Consider the following 20,348-nt stretch of genomic DNA (forward strand, 5'->3'; position numbering starts at 1 on the left):
TGTAACCGTGGTTACAGATGCCCGTTACAGAACGCGTTACCGTTAACATTGCTCTAGCGTGACGTACCTACGTCCAAGCCTCACCAGGTCGCTTAGCTTTTCGTCGGTGTTGTAATGGTGGTCGGTGGGGGAGTGCCATTTTTTGTAGGCTTGGTGTGTGCGCCTCTAGAAAGCCCGCTCAGGGTGGCCCTTATTTTTATATGCGATTACAAAGTAACCAGGCGTATCTGCTGTCGTCGTGTTCGACATTGGCGGCAGGCTGTTGTACGTATACTTGTGGTCTGCTGCTTGCAGTGACCCGTGAAGAAGCCGGCTGTGCCACTCCGACTGCCGCTGCTTGCCCGTTTTCGCGCGTCTTGTCTCGCTGGCACGCGTTTCATCTTTCTGCTTGCTTTTTTTGTACGTTGTTTTCTTTAGTTTTTTGTTCCCGGCTGTTTTCGCCACTACACTGAGTCAGTTGAGCAAGCCTGGCCGTGTGGTTCAACGGACGCGTCTGTCGCTCGCTCGCGGTCTCCCGGGGCAACGCGCGTGTTTTGCGCCTTGTTTGGGCCTCTCGGGAAGAAGGGTGCTTGTGTGTTTCGGTGCGAGGGAAGTTGAGGAAGGAAGGCGGGAAAGGAGGCTTCCCAATTTGTGTCCGTTGCCTGTGTTTTTCTTTTGGGCTGCTCCTCCCGCCTGGGGATAGCCTCGCCAGCGGTTTGTCAATATCGCGGCGTCACACGCTGCCGCGACTGCTGCTTGCGCCGTGGCGAAAAAGCAACAGCCTCGGGGTTGTTTCATCGCTGCGGTCATCGCTCCACATCCCATTTTTACGCCTTGGCCACACACACGACTTTCGGGCCTCTTTTACTTCCATCTGTGTACCGTTCTTTGCCCCCCTTGCTGTAATGCTTTCGTCTTTCATGGTATTTTTTGTCTGTGTGAGTATCACTCGCGGAAGCTTTCTTAGCAGCACGGTGGCCCTTATTATTACATTCCCCGGTGCCAGTGTGGGGTTTATTGTTTGTTTTTTTCTGTTGCAGCGCAGTACTGCGTGACGTTGCCCCCTTCGGGGTTTGCGTATATGAGATAGGAAAGAGCTCAAACTTCGGACACGTCTGATTTTTTGTGCCTTTCATGTTATAAGCTGCGTCACCTGAGTTTTTTTTTTTTTTTTTTTTTCTTGAAAGGAAGGCAAAAGGCTCTGTTTTCTGCGGGAGGCTCAGCGCTAAGGGACGCGCTTCTTGAGAGTAGCTTCGCGTATTTATAGATATGCCCCGTCGCAGTATGGTGGCGTGTGCACTTCTGGACAAGCCACTGAACTGTGGGCGAAAGCGGCGTACGAAGAAGCGGATATTAGTTGTATGTTTGCGTGTGGAATATGGCGTCCACCGAAGCACGTCACAAGTACGAAGCTCACCAGGGAACTGTTGACGCTTGGGCAAGTTCATTTCAAAATGTTAACGGTGCATAGAACGATTATGAAAAGACGAATGTTAACAGCGCCATAGAACAGAGCCGTTGCCTCTGTTCTATGCGCTCTTAACACTTTGCAATGACTCACCAGGGAAGCTGAATTGGTATCCTCGAAGAGAGTCAGTCAAAGAAAACGTTGAAACTTCTCCGGTAATTTAAGGCAGAACGAGCTCCTCCCACTGAGCTCGTTTTATCAGCTAAGCACATCGGTAGACTGAGATTGCTTTCACATGTAGATTTTAGCAGTATACGATTGGATTCGGCGTTTTGCATTGCGTAATAAACATCCACATTCAGTATCTTATCAACAGTTTGCATATGGCTTGGATGCGGCGTTGTGCTGCTGAGCAGAAATATAATCAGATCAGTCACTCGGCAAAGTCGGACTCGTTCATGATGTAACATTTTGATAATGATGATGATAATAATAATGTGTGGTTTTATGTCCCAAAACCACGTAATTATGAGAGACGCCGTAGTGGTGGGCTTCGGAAACTTGGACCATCTGATGTTTTTTAGCGCGCACTAGAGTTACTGTATGTTACCTTTAGGTAGCGGAATTGCGCCAAGGCACACCATCTTGGGTTCAAGTGTCTTGCAGGAAAGCCACTCGCACCCACGTAGGAGCAACGCTGGCGCTTCAGAGTGCTACATTGTCCCTCAATATTGAGACTATGGTATTAGCGTGGCTTTATTTTTTCGCCTTCTTTCTATTTTTTTTTAGGTACGAGTAAAACTCAGTTGCTTCGGTCACACCTTGATTTTAATGCTTACGTTCTTGGTATGTAATAATAAAACAAATGGACCAGTAAGATGGTTGTTTATAATAGCCTTTTATTTATGGTTGGTTATACTAGCTTCGTCTTCTTTTCCGCTGTTTTTTCCAGTTTACAAATATGAAATTATTTTCGTACTTTTGATCGTGATCGAACCACTTAGGGATGGTTTTTTTTTTTTTTTCATCGTGTTGGACTCGTTCGTTAACTGTGTGAGGGAGCCAGGTGTAGTTTTATTGCCTTCAACTGAATCAAGCTGGATAGCGATCGAGAGTATCCGTGCGACGTGCCTCCTTTCAGCTTGAGGTGTGCTCTGCCAGTTTCGAGCTGCTTGTCGTTTTTCTCGTCACATTACACAATTTGTTGCTATAGAATTGGTGCCTTCGCCTTTGTGGTGACACAATGCACAATGAACGCTCAGCTACCTCCGTGAAGACGCGTTTCACTTAAGTGTTTACTGGTTTCTGTGACGCAGGGTTCAGCATTTTTTTTTTTTTTTTGAGGGGTGGCGTGGTGAGGTGCGACATCGGTGGAGTGTGACCCTTCGCCCTCTATTTTTTCGTAATTTGTCCTAGTGAACGGAGTAGCGGGAAAGGGAACCAAACCGCTCGGAGCTGGTCCAGCCTGTTTTCAATTAGCCTGGTGGTCCTAGGTTACGCCTTTCCGTCGTCGGTTCTGATGAAAACGATTCGCGGGTAGCAGGTATTGCTGGAGTAGTGAAGGTTTCTCACAGTTCGATTTTTATTGCGATAGCTATTATACGGACACTCTCGCCTGGATTTTGCCGTCGGCGTCGCTCACTGTATATGTATACGCATCTAGATATATGAAAACGCTAGAAGGTAAAGAAAAAGAAACCATAAAAACTCCGGCGCGCGGAATCGTACGTGGGACCTCCGCGTCGTGAATGCGAGGCGTTAATCACTGAGCCACCGAGGGGCACCACGTTAAAACGGCAAGCTATTTATATCTACGGCTTACCGCTGTTGGCGGGCAGGCATTTCGGGGGGGGGGGGGGGGGGACTATCGTGTTTTACGCATTATCAGCAAGATGGCGCATGGAGCGCGCGGCGGCTTCCCTTACGCGTACTTTGGACTGCGGAGAGGAGGGAAATGGAGGATATCTTGCGCCCCTGTCTCCCGGTGGGGGGGCATCATACGTCTTGGCTGGCGTTGGGCTTGCACTGGAACGATTCTGTTGTAGTTACGGCGCGCACAAAGGTCGCTGCAATTGTTGCACGGTCTTCGTTTGCGAAAATGGTGCGCTTTTCAGACACAGCGAAGTAACAACCAAGACGCTTGTTCGCGTGCATCTATACCTGTGAGTACGTTCTGTGCGTCATTTGTGTTTGAGAAACGTGGGGCACGTTATGATGTGCTTGCCATTCTGCGCGTGACCTTTCAATTTGTTGCTATCAGGTTCGTTCATTGTTTCGCATTTGCGGCAAAGCTGTGACTTTTTTTTTACTTCAAGTGGTTGTGGATACTAACGTTATTTTCGTCGATGTTGGGGAACAGCGTAAAGAGGGACGAAATCGGGGTTCTCGAAGCTGTTCCACCAGTTTAACATGCTTATTCCCAGCAGGGAGCCAGTAACGGTTAGCCGGCTATCGGTGAACTCGGCGTAGGGGACAGCACGTGCGTAACACTAGTACGAGCTTCTCTTTTAATGTTTGAAATTGTAACTCATAACGAGGGTGTACGTCTGTGGAACGGGTAGCTGACTTCAGTGCGGCACATTTGCTATACCAATGTAAAGAATCCTCTAACGGCCGCCACTATTGCTTCGCTATTGTCATGACAACAATGCCTCTACGATTAAGGTAAGGCCTACACATACAACAAACATGATTAAGAGTGTTGATAGCGCTCAGTATTGCCTGTTGAGTTGTATGTCATAGCCCCCGAAAGGAAAAGAAACAGCATATGTATAAGCAGTTGTACAATAGACCAGGTCATAAATGCGCGCTCAGCAGTGGTTAAGTGGGGGCGTGTGCACTGCGTAAAGGCCTGACCACACGTACCCGTTGCAGCGCGTCGGCGCGTTGCTTTTTTACGCAGTGCCGCGCCCTCGCGTATCGGCGCGCCCTCTCCCGAGAGAGGGTGTGCGCCGCGTCACGCACTGGCGCGCTGCGACAGGTACGTGTGGTCAGGCCTTAACGCAGCCCTATTTCATTCACGCGTGTCGAAACTTTCACTTGCGCATGGAGCGAGTGAAACGGAACCTTGTCGTTTCCAATCACTGGTGTGTGCTTCAAGGGACCTTGACTTTTACGTTCCTGCTTCTAACGTCTCGTTCCTTTCCCTTGTGGTAAAGTGGCGGTGAAATAAAGCCGTATGGTCAACCTTAACACGTTGCAGCGTCAATTCGGTTTTCCGGTTTATTTCTATACTATAATTAACGTGAGCAGTATATGCTTACGTTCCATGCCCGTGGTTTTGCGACCCGTGTATGTGGCGCGGCATAGGCTATAAGCGCAGTTAACGACAAACGAGGGGAAGCATCTTTTTTGTTTTTGTATTCTCTCGATTTTTTGTCCCCCGACAGCTAGGGATTGATTTCTTTCGTCTCTGCACATCTTTGCCACCGTTCTGCGGTGTATTCGTCGGTGTCGCCATGGAACTCGTCATGGAAAGATCAATCCGGTTTTGCCCAACTGCGAGTAAATCCTTTCACTGCGCGGGGCCCTTTGCAACGAGTGAAGCCCCCTTTGCCGGCAGCAAATGCGTTTGTTGTGTATAGTGCGCGCGTGGCGGGCCGCTGGTGCTGTCACGCCAGTTTGTGATCGTGACGAGATCGTGCGTGCGCCTGCCGCCGGCGCTCACTCGGGCGTCGCTCTAGGTTGTGTATTCGGCACCACTGCGATTTTCGACTCGATATTCTTGCGGGTTTGGCGCGGCGAAAAAAACAAAACTATGCGGGAAGCTTGTGCCTCCGCTCGATACGTCGCGAAATGACTTAGCTCGGTGTGTGCGTGTTCCGTCGCGTGGTGCATGCTCGGCTCGATGCGACGCGGAATAAAAAATTACTTGGATCGGTGTGTGTGTGTGTGTTCTTCCATTGCGCGGTACGCCAGGCGCGTCTTCGTTTTATAACTCGAGACAAGGGCTATGGTGCGTGTGATGTTTGCGTGAGCGAACGAAGGCGACCGATCCGGCGTAGCAACTCGAGTTTTTCTTTTTTTTTTTCCCCACATTTCAAACCACTCTCGCTGGTCGTCATAACAGTCGCGCCTTTCCTATTTGTTACGAGGTCTACATCTAACAGCTGTAGCAAGCGCGTGTTTGTCTCATTTTTCTCTATTATTTGTTAGTCGAATACTTTGATAGTCTCTCCGTTGCCTTACCGTGCGCCATCTACCAGGCACAGTACGGTCCTGTACCGTTATTGGCCGCGCGCGTGGTACCACCCCGGGTCGCTTATTGGCTGCGCTGGGGCCGCGGTACCGTTCCCGTGGCAGCGGTATCTGTCAGGCAGTGTGTGGTGTCGCTCCTGCTAGCGGCACATCGGTGGTACTTCGTACCAGGACGTCATCTTATCCCACCCCTCCCTCGTTGCCGGCGCCGCTAGGGCGTCCCAAGCGCGGTTAGAGGCGGGAGGCTGTGCCCCCCCCCCCCCCCCCCAACATCGATTGTGGCACTGTTGCTTATTGAGCGGCCATCCCTGGGCAACGCGTGGGGTGCCCTTTTTGTTTTGGCCGCCGTCGCCCGCGGCAACGGCTCTCGGCTTTTTTCGACGCGGCGGCCGCGGGGGGCACAACAGGTGGTCTCTGGCGCGCGGGTCGGCCGCCCCTCCCCGCGCGCTCTCGGGTCTCCCCTTCGCGGACCCTCCCTTTTTATTTCGGATATCCCACATTTCTCTTGCGTGTGCCCAAGTTACGCGTGTTCGCTTTCTCGGGCAGTTACTGGACTGAGCCCCCCTGGTGGGTGCGTGTGTGCAGGGGTCATCGCCGTTGATTCTTCACCCGACCTGCGGAAGCAGCAGCAAAGTGACCACAAGCCATGGATCACACGGACGGTGAGTGCTTGGATCTCCTGGTCAGGGTTTAATTTGTCATGTTCACTCCTCATGCTAGCACGCTTCAGGCGATAACTACTGCCCTTGGCTTGTGATCTTCTACAGAACCTCACTACCCTTGTGACCTTATTATTCTTAAGTTCTTGTCGTCAGTGAGCTTGCCAAGATGACATCATTCCCACTTGGGAACGGCCTGGACTGCTTGCCTAGCAACAGGTCTTTTTGAACCAACTTCTTTGCTGCCTTTGCTAATAGACCCCTGCGTCTACATAATAAATTGGTTTATTTGTGGCATTGAAAACTTTGGTGATCATATAGGTTTTACCACTGTGCTTGCTGTGTGATCTCTGCAAATTAGCCACAGTAAAGGTCTTATAGAAAAATTTGGGTTTTTAAGGCATACTTGAGGATTCGTTCATCTTAAAATGTGCAGTATAGTGTATCAGGAATACTACCGTCGGCATCACATTGAGTTTCTTTGGCTTAATGTATAAGTTGGCAAAGCTATGAAGTTAAGTCTTGTGAAATTAGCTTTACAAAGCATATACCACTTATGCCTCCTAATGCAAATGAACCATGTTCTCCTACTCCCTGAAGTTTTCAGAGTTGAAAGACTAAACTTGAGAAAATACTTTCTTAGAATTTGCATAGCATTCAGGCATAACTTGAATATAAACTGGTTTCTTGTGCAAGGCCACTGTTGAGCTGTCTAGGATTTTGTTGTCCAATCTGTTATGCCAAAACACTGGCACTCCTCTTTTGAGCACTAAGACAGTGAGATTTTGAACCCTGTTCACAGCCAGGCATTGTGGTCATTCTTGTGGGTGTAAACTGCCTTGAGGTGTTTAAAAGCTAGTATGGTTAAGTTTAGTTTTTTTTAGAGTTTCCACCACACACCAACCAAATGTTTATGACTAGATGCTGATGAAAAGGGTAGCTGCATTTTATAGCATTATGAGATGTTACATTAAAAATGTTTCCTTATTCTGTAGCCTAGTAAAGTGCCATTTTGCTTTATACATTAGGGCTTTATGCTGATTTCAGATGTATAATAAGTTCTAAAGTAAGTTACATAGTTATTAGTACTATGACAATGTGTAATATATGCCTTTTTGGACGCACTTTTTCTGCCGCTAAGCTTTTCTGGTTCAGAAGCATTAATTGCTCATATTGCTCCCCATTTCAGTTTCAATTTATTGAGCGTAATTGGGTGGGGTTACATATGGGGAGAGGTATACAGAAAGAGGTCCCTTAGTGTAAACACTGCAATGGGACTTCTTGTTATAAAAATAGACAAAGAAAAAATAAAACAGGAGCAGGATGGCGTAAAAAAGCGTGAGTATGCATACAAAACAATAAAAGAGGCATTATGGTATGCAATAACATAGAGAATATTTGGCATTGAAGTACACAGAAAAGGAAACTAAAAAATTGATGCTAATACAGTACAAACGAAGCAATCACTAGGAATAAACACTAATATTTCGGAAGAAAACGAAAGTAATAGAAATGGGTAAAAAACATGAAAATGTATGACAAAAAAAAGGCAACGACAGTAACTACACATAAGTCAGAAGTTTAAAGAAGGATTCAGATAAAGGCGAACTGAATGTTTAAAGGCATTTAATGAGGGAGAGGTTTTAGTTTCTACAGGCAGAGTGTTCCATACCTTGATGGTGGAGAAGCTAAACATTTTTAGTCCGTAATTAGTGCGTGCCTAGGGCAATAAGATATTGTTTTGTAAGGAGAAACGTGTATTGCTAGAGGAAGTGGTAATTTTATTGCCTACAATACATAAGAGATCCGGATTATGTACCAGGCGGTAGGCAATTACAGCTAAGCTAAAGACGATCATATTTGCGATAGGAAGAATATGTAGTGAAGAAAATAGTGGAGCTGAATGGGCATGATAATCACTGTGCGTTATTATGCGGAGGGCCTGTTTTTGAATATGTGCTAATGGGCTTACATAAGTTTTATATGCAAGTCCCCAAGATTCAATACAGTAGTTGAAATGGCTATGAAGGAAGGCAAAATAGAGAGCAGATAGTGTAGGAAGAGCAAAAAATTGGCAGGCTCTGAGCAGAACACGAATACCATAGGCGGTTTTTCTTTTTATTAAACTCAGTATGATGGTTGAAGTTCGAAAAACAATCAAGTTCTACACCAAGAAATGTGCATTTTTCAGAAGGAAATATTTCATAGTTATTAACTTACACCGGGAGTGCGTTATCTCGTGTTTTTGACCTAGAACTGAAAATAACAAATTTTGTCCTATAGGGGTTGTTAAGGCACAAATTAATGACGCTCTGAAGATCGCTGTTTAGCTGGGAGGTTAGGGCAGGAATGGAGTCCTGAGCACTAACTATGGTGGTGTCGTCTGCGTAAAGCAAGGATTCTTTGTGAGGGGATAAACAGTCTGTCAGGTCATTTATGTAAGTGAGAAATAGATGAGGACCTAGTATTGATCCTTGTGGGACCCCCATATTGGTAGTTTTGGAGCCTGGAGTGTGGTTATGAGTGCACAGGTGTAATTCTAGCACTATAGAGTGCAGCACGAGCATATTGCGGAACCCATAGCAGATGTGATAACCATGCAATTCGCAATGCTCATAGAAGCTACTAATGGCTGCAAGCCATATGTGTAAATGCTGCGTGCATTATCATAATGTTTCGCTCACGGTAGCCTAGACTATCAATCCACAGCTTTTTCTCACCATGTTCAAAAAGTGTCGCAGGGTTATCTTGAGAGGCGAATAGCAACCCACAGCGGCCATGATGATACCAATGCTCAAATAACCCAATGGCTGCATACTTTAAATCGAATGCGGTTGTGCTGTGCCATAATGCTCGACTGACATGTTCATTGGAGCCTAGACTATCGATCCACAACATTTTTTTTTTTACCATGTTGCAGGGTTCTTTTGGAAGGCGAATGTCTCTCATCGATGCTCTGTTCTTGTTTTGCTCCTTCCTTGGGTGTAGTGCTCCGATTAAAATGGGCAAACATGTGGCTATAACTTTCGTTACACATGCCCTTCCAGATGTGCCAAAGGCAGTGATGCTTGTTCTATGTCACGTAGTCAATGAGATAGGTAGAGGCACTTGATGGGTTGAGTGAAGTCTTTTTTTCTTGTATATTAGAATCTTTTTATGAATAACTTCGAAGTACATGCCCTCATCGGTGCCGTTCTTGCTGCATTTATTGTTCTATTGCTCGGTCTGTTCAATCTATGAATAAAAGTACAGTTCGGGCTCTAAAAGAAAACCCTTCCAAGCAGTTTTTTTTTTTTAAGGTGTCATCTCTTTACAGGTTTACGTGCAGTGCGCAACCAATTTAACAGCCTTGTCTTTTTTTCTGGCCTAGCATAGGTGTTACTTCAAATCCTTCTACTGTATATAAGACCATGCAAGTTTCCTTTATATGAGCTTGTGTCTTGGTTGGTTCTATAACCCGTTAAATATAAGGCATAAAACTTTAGCATACCAGGATACACAATTTACTGAAACAACCTTCGCTTAAAAATATAAATAAAAATAATATAAGCATTGTGCCACGTGCCTCTGACACCTTGTTTTGTAGCAATTGCCGAACGCTGAGACAGTTGAGACGTGTAGAAAACTTCAGTTTCACTGTGGATATGGCAGCAGTGGGCTGAACAGCATTATGAAACCCTCCAGTAGATAACTGCTATGGAGTTAGGCATCTGGCTTATCTTCTACAGCTATGGTGTATATGGCCACTGTGACTGAAATTCAGTGGGATTGAAAGGCGAAAAGATGCATGTACTCAGACTTTCGTATATGCACATACAGCATGAAAAACTCTGCATCTTTCACCCCCGTGGCCGCACACCTCAGTCAGTGCGGTTGGTACCAGAACCATTCATTCCTCCTAGACATGTGGCTACATATATGCAAAAAATAGTGTCAGTCTTTATGTAAGGAAGTTGTTAGTGTCCATTTTGGCTGTGTGTTTTATTAGTCAGATGTCTGGCAATGCAGTGGCCACTTTGCATTGTGTAATGCAGGAAGTGGAAGCAACAAACGAGAGTCTACTGATGACGGGCGAGCTGATGGTGAGGCTCCAAGCAAGCGTCCAAGGAACACTGGGGGAGGCCGTGCTGTTGATGTGCGCTTTCTGCTCCAGAGCAGAGTAAGGAGCCCAACACTACTGTTCGACATTTATGATGTGTTGGATTGAGTATCTGTACAGGCTTTTAGACATGGCACTTGTTGCCAGTAACTGCTGTGGTAGCTGCTGAGCACATCCGGCTACTAAAAATGGTGTTCGAGGATTTCTGGTTGCTGTAGCAGCATTCTAATGGTAGAGAAATGAGGTTCATGGTGAAGTAATCCCAGGAAAATTTCACATGATGCTCTCCACCTTATGGGGGGCTTGAAAAATGTTACACATCATATTTTAGTGAAATAAAAGAATAGGTGACCTAGGTAAAAAATGCAATGCGTTCAACTTTCGTTAATTCTAACTCGAAGGGATCTCTGGATTTTGTTTGAATTATCAGATGTTCTCAGATATGACTCTGGGTGATATGGTTAGGCATTGATGATTTTATCACATTAATACAATCTTTAAGCATTTTTAAATTATAACTGCATACAATGAAGAGAAAGCAGAGATGTAAGGTCGTAAATTGTCAACTGCTTCTTTGCTACATGTGCCTTCAGCTCAAAGCTTTCTCTACCAGTTGAGAAACATTGCGGTTTACCCTGCATTTGCTTCATATCAAACATTACTAGCAAAGCCCCCTTTTTTTTCTTGAAAACCTGAGGTGCTTATTTTTCATTTTGAGACTGTTAGGATTACATAAACATGTGAATTTTAAAAAGTAGAGAGAAACCAGCAGATATTTTCTGGTATGTAACCGCAAAAAGTATGAATTAACAGAATGATAAGAATTTGAATTAAGAGCTTACATTGAAATAGTAAAGGGCCAGTCAAAAAAATTGAAACAAAGCAGCACGGAACTTTTTTTTGTGGAATGAAACAAAAACTGAACAAAAAAAATTTCCTTCGACACCCTGGTTAAAACACTGTAAACACTGTGATATACTTTCCAGCAAGCTAGGGAATGGTAGAAGACATGTATTGTTAATTTTGTGTGAATTAATCGAAGGTATGAATTGTCATAGCTTGAATTATCGCGAGTCTAGTGTATATTTAAAGACGTTTCGGGAGCCTTGTGCACAGTCTATTTTAAAGTGCTGCCTTTTACCTTGGCCAACATTTTCTTTTATTTTTTCATTGTGCTTTTCTCCAACCAGACTCTGTGCAATTCCATTAGACTCTTGGCCATACTTTAGTATTTTACTTATTCCTTCAACATCTAGCCGAAACTACTGCAGAACAATTGAATTCACAATGTATCATGTACGTCATACCACTTGTGCATTGTAATGTCGTCAGTTGACTGGGCATTTTATAATTATCACTTTAGCATAATGCAATAGCGATCTGCTTCTCTTCCTTCACACCCCTCTCACCTTTTACGACATGCTTGTTCAGCTAAGTGCTTTCTGAATTCGCTTTGATTAGGCCAAAGTTAACAGCGTTTCCGTCTATATATTCTTGGCAGAATGCTGGTGCCATCATTGGCAAAGGTGGTTCCAACATCAACAGCCTGAGGAAAGAGGTGAGCATACTTCTGTATTGTAGTCCTGCTTTCATTCTTGCTAGCTTTCCACTTTACCTGCATCTTGACTGCCTGTATTGCATGGCCACTTGAGCACCACACCACCCATCCTCGACGGAACACAGTTGTGCGCACACTAGTGTGAATTAACTGTGCAGCTGTTTTTCGTGCTTACTAATTAGCTCAACATCACACTATGCTCAGCCTTCGTACTTACCTCTTCTAAAACTTCTGAAATTATTCGCAGCTATAGAAAGTAACTGCTTAACAATTACACATGCCTGTAACCAAATCTTCCATCTTGTGCACTCTCACTTAGGCTGATCCAAAAAGCACTGCTAGTTACACATACACGCGCGCACACACACACACACACACACACACACACACACACACACACACACACACACACACACACACACGAAGCCTAAGTACTCTATGTCGAAACTTTCTAAGAATGCTAAATGGCATTAAGTTGGGCTGTCTCAGAAAGTTGCAGCGATGAGAAACTCGGCCAGATAAAACACCATGAAAGACAGGTGGCGCTGCCTTCTTCTAGTTCCAGCAGTGTTTCACCGTCATGTTATGGATCTTAAATGCGTCAGCTTAATTGTCGAATGTGGGATTGTAAAAGAAAGATTGTGTTGCATTTTGGTAGAATTGGGTTCAATATGGCAAGTATCAAGAACACTGTTCACTTCAATAGGACATGTGTAAGGAGGGGGCTTTGAAAACCACCTTCTTACGCTAAGCGATAAAGCTATATTGAAATGACACGCTGTCGATTGGGTACAAGTGCTTCAGCAAGAAATCTACCGGGTTGAAATTGAGCATTTGTTTTCTCTGCCTGTCGCTAAAATGTTTTTCAGAATAAATGGAGAGCAAAGCATGTATAGGGACCTTTACATGAGAGGGAGAGTGTAACCTTAAGGGCCCTTAAATTGTGTTTATTGCACAAGGTACAGCAAACTCGTAACCTCTCATGTTGCCTCGAAAGCAAAGAGTAGTTCTTCTTTCACTGGATCCGTCGAGCTCTGTGTGTGTAGTGTGCCCATTGACGACATTGCATGCTTGCATGTATTTCTGCAATGTGCATGAAATTTTGTCGTTGCTAATAATTGTGAAGTATCAAAGCATGCTTGAAAAATTCTCACGACAGCCATGAGAATTATTGAGACTTGCAAAATTCTATGCTCTGGTTTACACACTGCGCAGCTAAAGACTGTCGCACACCTTGTTGCTCAGCTCAGTCATGTGATAACAATAATTTCAAGTTGCTGGCATTACTAAAGTGGAACTTATTTTTTTCTTCATATTTCTTCTTATATTGCTCATTGTTCTTGTTTTGTTGAGTCAATTACAGTCAGCTTGTGCCGATTCAAACTCTTTGGAATGCAGGTTTTTCTTTTAATTGGGCATTTTGTAGAGGACAAGCTCTCAAACAAGATTTCTAGTCATTCTACAAAGAAAATAAGCCCCCAATCAATGCCACACTATTCGGGTGGGGGGGGGGGGGGGATTTTTATTCGATGGAAAACCCATCAGGCACTAAGTGGCACAAAAGCTGGTAAGTACCTAGACATATACAATAGTTATGACTAAGAATGAACAGAGGGCCATTTTATAACCATGCATCTTGGGATATATGTGCTCCTTAATATGGCTAGATTTAGCCGTGTCACAGGGCTTATGTAGAGGCATCTGTTGAAAGTGCAGAATGCTCGTTAAAGATTTAGTGTTGGCAGTCGCAGCTCTGCAATTTGCCCAACTTTAGTTTGAGTTGTCACAAGTCGACTGATGTTATAAATTATATAAAATTGGTCAGTATGAAAGCCTAAGGTGCAGGGGGAAGAGCCGCATGGGTTTGCAGGTTTGATCAATTTGAAGGCTGCTTCGGAGTTTTCTTTAGTACTTTAACAGCACGCTTCTACAGTTACGAGGCTGTCACTGCCTGTTGTTATTTGTTTGTTTTTTTCTTTATGCACTTGTTCTTGGTGCTCTATGTGCGCTACCTTGTGTTAGTAATAACACACAAGATATGGCATCTCTTAATGTTCTAACCACCTTTTAGGAACAGGCTTGGGCACACTACCCAAGTGAATATGTTTATAGCTTTGGGCTCTGTGCCAGTAAGAATGGTGTTTTTGGCTATTGCATAAATGAAGTGGCTAGCCTTTTTGCCTAGACTTGCATGCATACTCAGTGCAACGGATCATCTGCATGCATTGCAACAGAGTTCATACACGTGCAGAGCGAGGTTTGGCCCCTCTGAACTGTCAACTTGCTGTTGTGTTACATCGTACTTAGCCCATCCGTTGCAGAATCATACTGAGAGCCTTGCTGTGATTTTGCACATGTTCATTGTAAAGCAGCAAAATGTTTCCTTGCTGCTAAAACGCCCACTTAGTCTAGTGCTTAATAGCAAGTGGGTGGACTCGGAGTTTGAGCCAGTTGACAGCTCTGATGGGGTAGCTCAGCTGTTCGCAAGTAGTATGCACCATTCCGCAGCTTGAGATGTTTGGCTTCATTCTAACTTCGTACGAGCCAAAGGCTCGTGGAAACGGTGCAACTGCTTGCGGGTAGTGCTCGTGTGTGGCAGTTTGCTGCGCACCTAAAGGAAAGCGTGGTGGTGCTTGTGGTTATGGAAATGGTGGTGGTGGCAGCATTGGTGGTGTAAGTGGTTTTAACGGTTTGAAGGAGGGAGTTTTGCATAGCTCATGTCTTGAGAGATGCGAGACAAAGGAGGTGGGTAAGAGGTGAGATGTAGCGCGCGTGTATGTAATAAATTAAAAAAAAAAAGATGGGAGCAGGTGCCGAGTCCCCCGTTTCCCCTGCAACGTGTTGTGTTCTCTCCCTCCCCGTTTCTCCATGGCGGACCCCTTCTTCTCGGTTGCGCCCCTCTGACCCCGAAAATCAAACACGCCGAACGTGCCCCTGTGCCGATCTGTCCTCTGTCCTCCCCTGCCCTCGGGGGGCAGTACAAAGCAAGCATTTCCGTGCCAGACTGCCCCGGCCCAGAACGGTAGGAACTCATCCGTTTCCCTTCTTCCGCTATCTCCCACCGGCAGAGCCCCCAGCTCGGGCCGCCGGCTTGGCAAACAAGCTCCTCTGTTGAGGCTTGATAAAGAGCACTTTTCTTTTTAAACAATATTGCAGTGCCTTCCATCCATGCACTGTGTTATTAAGTATTGTACTGCTCTTGGAAGGCACACAAGTTCACTCCATTTGAGTAACAGAGTTACATGATCTTGGACTTGTTGAATGTATCGCTTATATAGCACCCTGCCTGCAGAAATTGTTTTGGTTATTATTCATGTTCCCAATGCACACTGTTTCATAAAGCACAGTGTAGTATAGGTAGATACGCAAGTATTGGATAACTGTAAGATAGGCACAGCATCGTGTCCATTGCTAGATTTGCTCGTATAATCCTATCAATTTTGTTACTATTACGGTGGGTTTACCCCCTCACTCTCCCCTGTTGGCATTCATATTACTATGTGTAGCTTGGCAGCACATCGCTAGTGATCAAAGGTGCACTTGTACTTGCTGTAATTCTTAATTCCTAATGAGTACTTTAAAGTGAAATTGAGACATATTTTTAGCCCAGAATGTTTAATTTGCCACTGCTTTTCTATCTGCAGAAGTGGGAAGCGTTGAAAAAAACTAACCATTTCTTGCTGCTCAGGTGTCTTGCAATCCTTTATGTGTGCCCCAAGCTTACTAACAAAACAGATGAGGATGGGGACTCTGCTCCTGTTGTGCATCAGGCCTGTAATTTTTGCAGTGTTTTATAGTTCTCAGTACTGTGGGGCATTTTTAATGCACTATTTAAATTCGAGCATTACGCAGGAGGCACTAAGGTGATAACTTTTTTTTGTATATACGATTCTGCGCTAATGACAGCTATGAACTAGGAGATGCAAACCTATAGACCAAACAGATAGAGCGTTTTAACTTAACTTCACGTGATAGGCTCATTTTCAAGTTAGTGCTGGTAGATGGCGATAGCTTGACTGTAATAATCTTGAGTGTAAATAATAAAGTAGGACTTAAGGCATTAATGAGGCCCTCTGTGCATTATGAAAAAGAATTAAATAAGCATTAATAATTAAGGGGAGTTTGAGAGCAGCTACCTTTCTTCAAAGGAAAATGAAGCGGGGGGGGGGGGGGGGATGGTTATGCAGGCTTTCTTGGAGTGAACAAGTAGAGTGATCTCATTTATAATAGGTGGACAGGTGACAGGCAGGCCGTTTTCCTGTAGCACCTGTGTGGCGGCCGGTGTTTTCTTTTTCTTTGCCTCTGTGTCCTCGTCCTTGCATCCCTTTGTGTGTCTTGTACCCTCTTGCCTCGGGTGCTGCCCTTCCTGTGACCTCAGGATCCTTTCCATTGTGGCTGACGTGGACACTCTCGGGGAGATCCTGCTCAACATCATTCCCAAGTTGGACGACGTAAGTACTGTTCGACTTGTGCAGTGATTCTTGCAGCATGTTGCACTGTGCTGGTGATTCGTGTAAAGAGGCAGCTGTGTTTTCATCGACTTGCTCGCAAAATAATTACCATGACAGGAGTATCTTGTGGGGAGTATGAGAACAAACATAGTCAAGTCACGCTGACAAAATGTTACGTTGTTATTATAAGCGAATCAAGTTTCATGATACAGGAAATAATTGGGACTGTTACTTACCCTTGCATTGGCAAAACTATGTAGTGTGTTTACTATTGCCTTTGTCAGCAGCCCTTCAAATAAAAGCCACAGCTGTAGTCGGAAGTGCTACGCAATTGAAATGGAAAATTCTTATTTTTTTTTTTCTTGGATCAACGTGCCACTCAGCATAAATAATATTTCATGAAAAGGCATCGCTGTTCCCATATGTGAACTGAATGCAAAATACAAATTGCTTTCTCACTTTTGTGCATCTTGTCCTTTTACTCTACATTGCGTTGATTTTTTAGAGTGAGGCCACGCACTATATAGTCCGTGACCGTAGTACGAGAAGGCTCGAGTAGTAACTGGCGTCAGCTAATTTAAATGAACACACTCCACTGTGACACTTTTGTTGATGCCCTGTTTCCAATCCAACCAGTGTTGTTGCTGATTTTGTCTCTGTTTATGTAGCGTTCGATGCAGTTTGCTCAACACACTGGCCAGAATGGAGGGTCAGAAAGTGAAATGCGCCTGCTCATGCATCAGAGCCATGCCGGCTGTATTATTGGTCGCGCAGGATGCCGCATCAAGGAACTCCGTGAGGTTGGTCTACTTGTTCATTGTATGGATAAAAAGGAGGCATGCTAATACAGAACAAAAGCAGACCATTCATTCTTACAAAAATATTGACTCTTTTCCCTATGCAGTAACCATTGTGATCACCTGTCTATAAAGGTGTGCAATTCGCACAGTTGATGGCAAGATTTTGAAGATCTAATTTGATCAAAGTGAGAGTGTTATAATAAATTATTATGGGTTTAGCATAAATAAGTACTGAATAAAAAATTGTACATGCTCAAATTACTCGTGATGGTTACCCACTGGCAGCGAGCATTCAGGCTACAAAATATTTCGAATTTCCTGCTTAAAACTTGGCTTGGCGTCCAATCTCTCGTTAAAAATACTGTACTACCTCTACTAAAGCAATCGTTCATCGCAATTCTTCTAAAAGGGATATTAAGGAACCTTATGCTACTAGAATGTTTATTTATAGCTAGCTCAGTTTTCCCAGTCTCCTCCTTGCCGATTGTGCAAAGAAACGGCAAGAGTAAGTCTCATCTCAAAATGAATAACATTGTGTGGCAAAAGGTTGCTCTTGAGCATTACGGCAGTGGCTTTCCTGTGTGCAAAAAAAAAAAAAAAACGTATTGGAAAGGTTTTTGAAACCTCTAGACTTGTCTTGAAACTCCTGCAAATATGCGTGATCGGCTTTTTTTTTTTTTTAATCCAGTCCACAGGAGCCAACATCAAAGTTCATGGCAGCTGCTGTCCAGGATCCACTGAGCGCATCGTCAAAGTAACTGGCTCACCTTCAGTGGTGGTGGATTGCATCAAGCAGATATGTGACATTGTTGGACAGGTGAGAAAAACAATACAGTTTGCTAAACAATAACTTTCGTGTTGCAATGAACTTGACAACACTTGGCCAGCATTAGAAAAAACATTCCAATTATTTTTGTGTGCCATCTCTCTCAGAAATTTTCATGGAAACCATCAATGCAGTTGTAAAGGTGTGAAGATTTGGTGTTTTTGCCACTGTGGGGCATGTGACAAGCCTAAGTAGCCAGCCATAAAAGTGGTAGTACTAACCAACCACTACCTGTCTCTTACCTTGCTAGCAGGCACCGCCACGGTGGTCTAGTGGCTAAGGTACTCGGCTGCTGACCCGCAGATCGCGGGTTCAAATCCCGGCTGTGGGGGGCTGCATTTCCGATGGAGGCGGAAATGTTGTAGGCCCGTGTACTCAGATTGGGGTGCACATTATAGAACCCCAGGTGGTGAAAATTTTCGGAGCCCTCCACTACGGCGTCTCTCATAATCATATGGTGGTTTTGGAACGTTAAACCCCACAAATCAATCAACGTTGCTAGCAGCTAGCAATCACGATTGTTCAAAGAAACAGATGCTGCCAGCAAAACTGGTTACTCTCATTAGAGCCCTCCACTCCAGCGATCTTCATATATATATCTTGATTTTGCCACATAAAACCCAGATGTAAAAAAACTCAAAATTTGTAAGTGACCATATGTTTGTATAAAAAGACTAATTTTAATTTCACTATATAGCTGCGGAAATCGCCAATTTCATCGTCTTTGTAATCAGTTATACAAACACAACTAAGTGGGTGGGGGGGATAAAAAGCAATTCAGTATAACCTCATTATAACAGACCTACTTTTCATCGTGAGGAGTATTTTAATCTGTTTTTAAAGGGGCATGTAAAATCCAAGTACTGTTACAATAGACTTTTATGGAAGCACTTAATGGGTCTGTTATAAAGAGACAACTGGGAGTCATACAAATTTATTCTCAATAGGGCATAAAAAAATGAAACTTCTAATAGTCTAACCTTGTCACTAGTCACGCGTAACCGAGATAAGAACAGACGAGAAAGAAAAGAAGGCAAAAGAAATAAATGACCATTTCTCACCTCATTTCCTAGATTGCGTTACTCTGCCGCTACTCTTCGATTGGCTGCTGCGCGCGTTTTGCCTGAGTGCGCAAACGAGTGCCTCTCTGTCTCCTGGATAGTCGCCGTACGTGGCGGATCGTTGGTGGGGCATGGGCGGAGCAGAGTGGCGGGCGTGTTGAAGATGCTTGCACTCTGCTTATTTGGCTCTTGTCTCGTCAGTGTTAGCCGCGCGCCATCTGCATTCTCGAACGCGATCGGACGCATACACGGACGGACACACACACAGGCTGATGGACAGACAGACGCTTCACCCCACTCATTATCATTCACTCCGTGGATATGCTGTGATTTTTTTTTAAATACCATCTTCAGTTTTTCTGCGGCACTTTTTCTGATTGATTTGAAAATGTCTTCACTGAAAACTATGTACAAGTGCTGTAACATGTTTTTTTGCGCCTGTGACGTGGTTTTCCAAAAATCATTGTGGAAGCTCAAAAAAATAAATAAAGTTTTAAAACAATTTATAGCTTTGCAACAGTACAACTGCCCACCACCATTTTGGGGAATGTAAGAGTACAGTGGACTCCCCATGAACGAAACTCGCTTAAACGAAAATGCCTCATTAACGGAACTAATTGGGCTCATATGGCTGGATTTCTATGTGTCACGCAGTAAAATTCTTCGGTTAATCGAAATAGCGCTTATTGATCACCTGCAGTTAAACGACACAAACTCTAAACACAACATAAACTTGCTCATGCCAAAGGTAGTCTGACAACTATGGCAACACCTCGAGATCAAGGCAAGCCAATCCAGTAGGCATTCTCGCTTGTGGCTGTGGGAGCCGAGTCGGCGAGTGAATTGTTTGTTGGGCCTATTTGTGGTGCTAAGTGTAGTGGGTCACGGTGTTATTTTAGCCCGTTGGAAAGGAAGGGGCCGCACCATGCACTCTCGCTTGAAAAAAAATTACGGCATATTCACGGGGTGAATGGTGATGAATGGGCGAAGCTCCGGAGGGATTCATTGGTAAACTGTGAATCTTCCGTGTAATTCGCCTAGCCGATCATCATGTAAAGACGTGAGAAACGCTGTGTGTGTATATACACAAATCAACTTTTATTTGTTCTTAGACGATGGATGGCTTGCGATGTCCCTTCATTATGACGGCTTTATGGTCTCTGAAATGAAGGGAGAGCGGTTCCTGTATGGGTTGCAGTGGGCAATTTGCAAATACTAGGTCTATGCATGTTCCTCGGATCGTGGTAGGTTTCATATGGTCAAACGATATACGCCTGAGTGCATATCTAGAAGCCATATGGTGGATAAGC

The 20,348-nt window shown here is 44.5% G+C and overlaps 1 protein-coding gene across 3 annotated transcripts in view; it reads left to right on the forward strand.

The window, feature by feature from the left end:
* The window catches only part of LOC119159769 (heterogeneous nuclear ribonucleoprotein K), a 75,557-nt gene that overhangs the window by 26,740 nt on the left and 28,469 nt on the right, over positions 1-20,348 (forward strand). For all 3 annotated transcript variants that reach the window (XM_037412618.2, XM_037412619.2, XM_037412620.2), the window contains exons 2-8: positions 6,170-6,246; positions 10,278-10,402; positions 11,844-11,900; positions 14,879-14,922; positions 16,279-16,351; positions 17,020-17,151; positions 17,840-17,968. In XM_037412618.2, coding sequence (XP_037268515.2) covers positions 6,231-6,246; positions 10,278-10,402; positions 11,844-11,900; positions 14,879-14,922; positions 16,279-16,351; positions 17,020-17,151; positions 17,840-17,968 — 576 coding nt within the window. In that variant the 5' untranslated portion in view covers positions 6,170-6,230. The remainder of the gene's footprint in view (positions 1-6,169; positions 6,247-10,277; positions 10,403-11,843; positions 11,901-14,878; positions 14,923-16,278; positions 16,352-17,019; positions 17,152-17,839; positions 17,969-20,348) is intronic.

Source organism: Rhipicephalus microplus, chromosome 1, assembly GCF_043290135.1.
Source record: "Rhipicephalus microplus isolate Deutch F79 chromosome 1, USDA_Rmic, whole genome shotgun sequence".
Classification (NCBI taxonomy): Eukaryota; Metazoa; Arthropoda; class Arachnida; order Ixodida; family Ixodidae; genus Rhipicephalus; species Rhipicephalus microplus.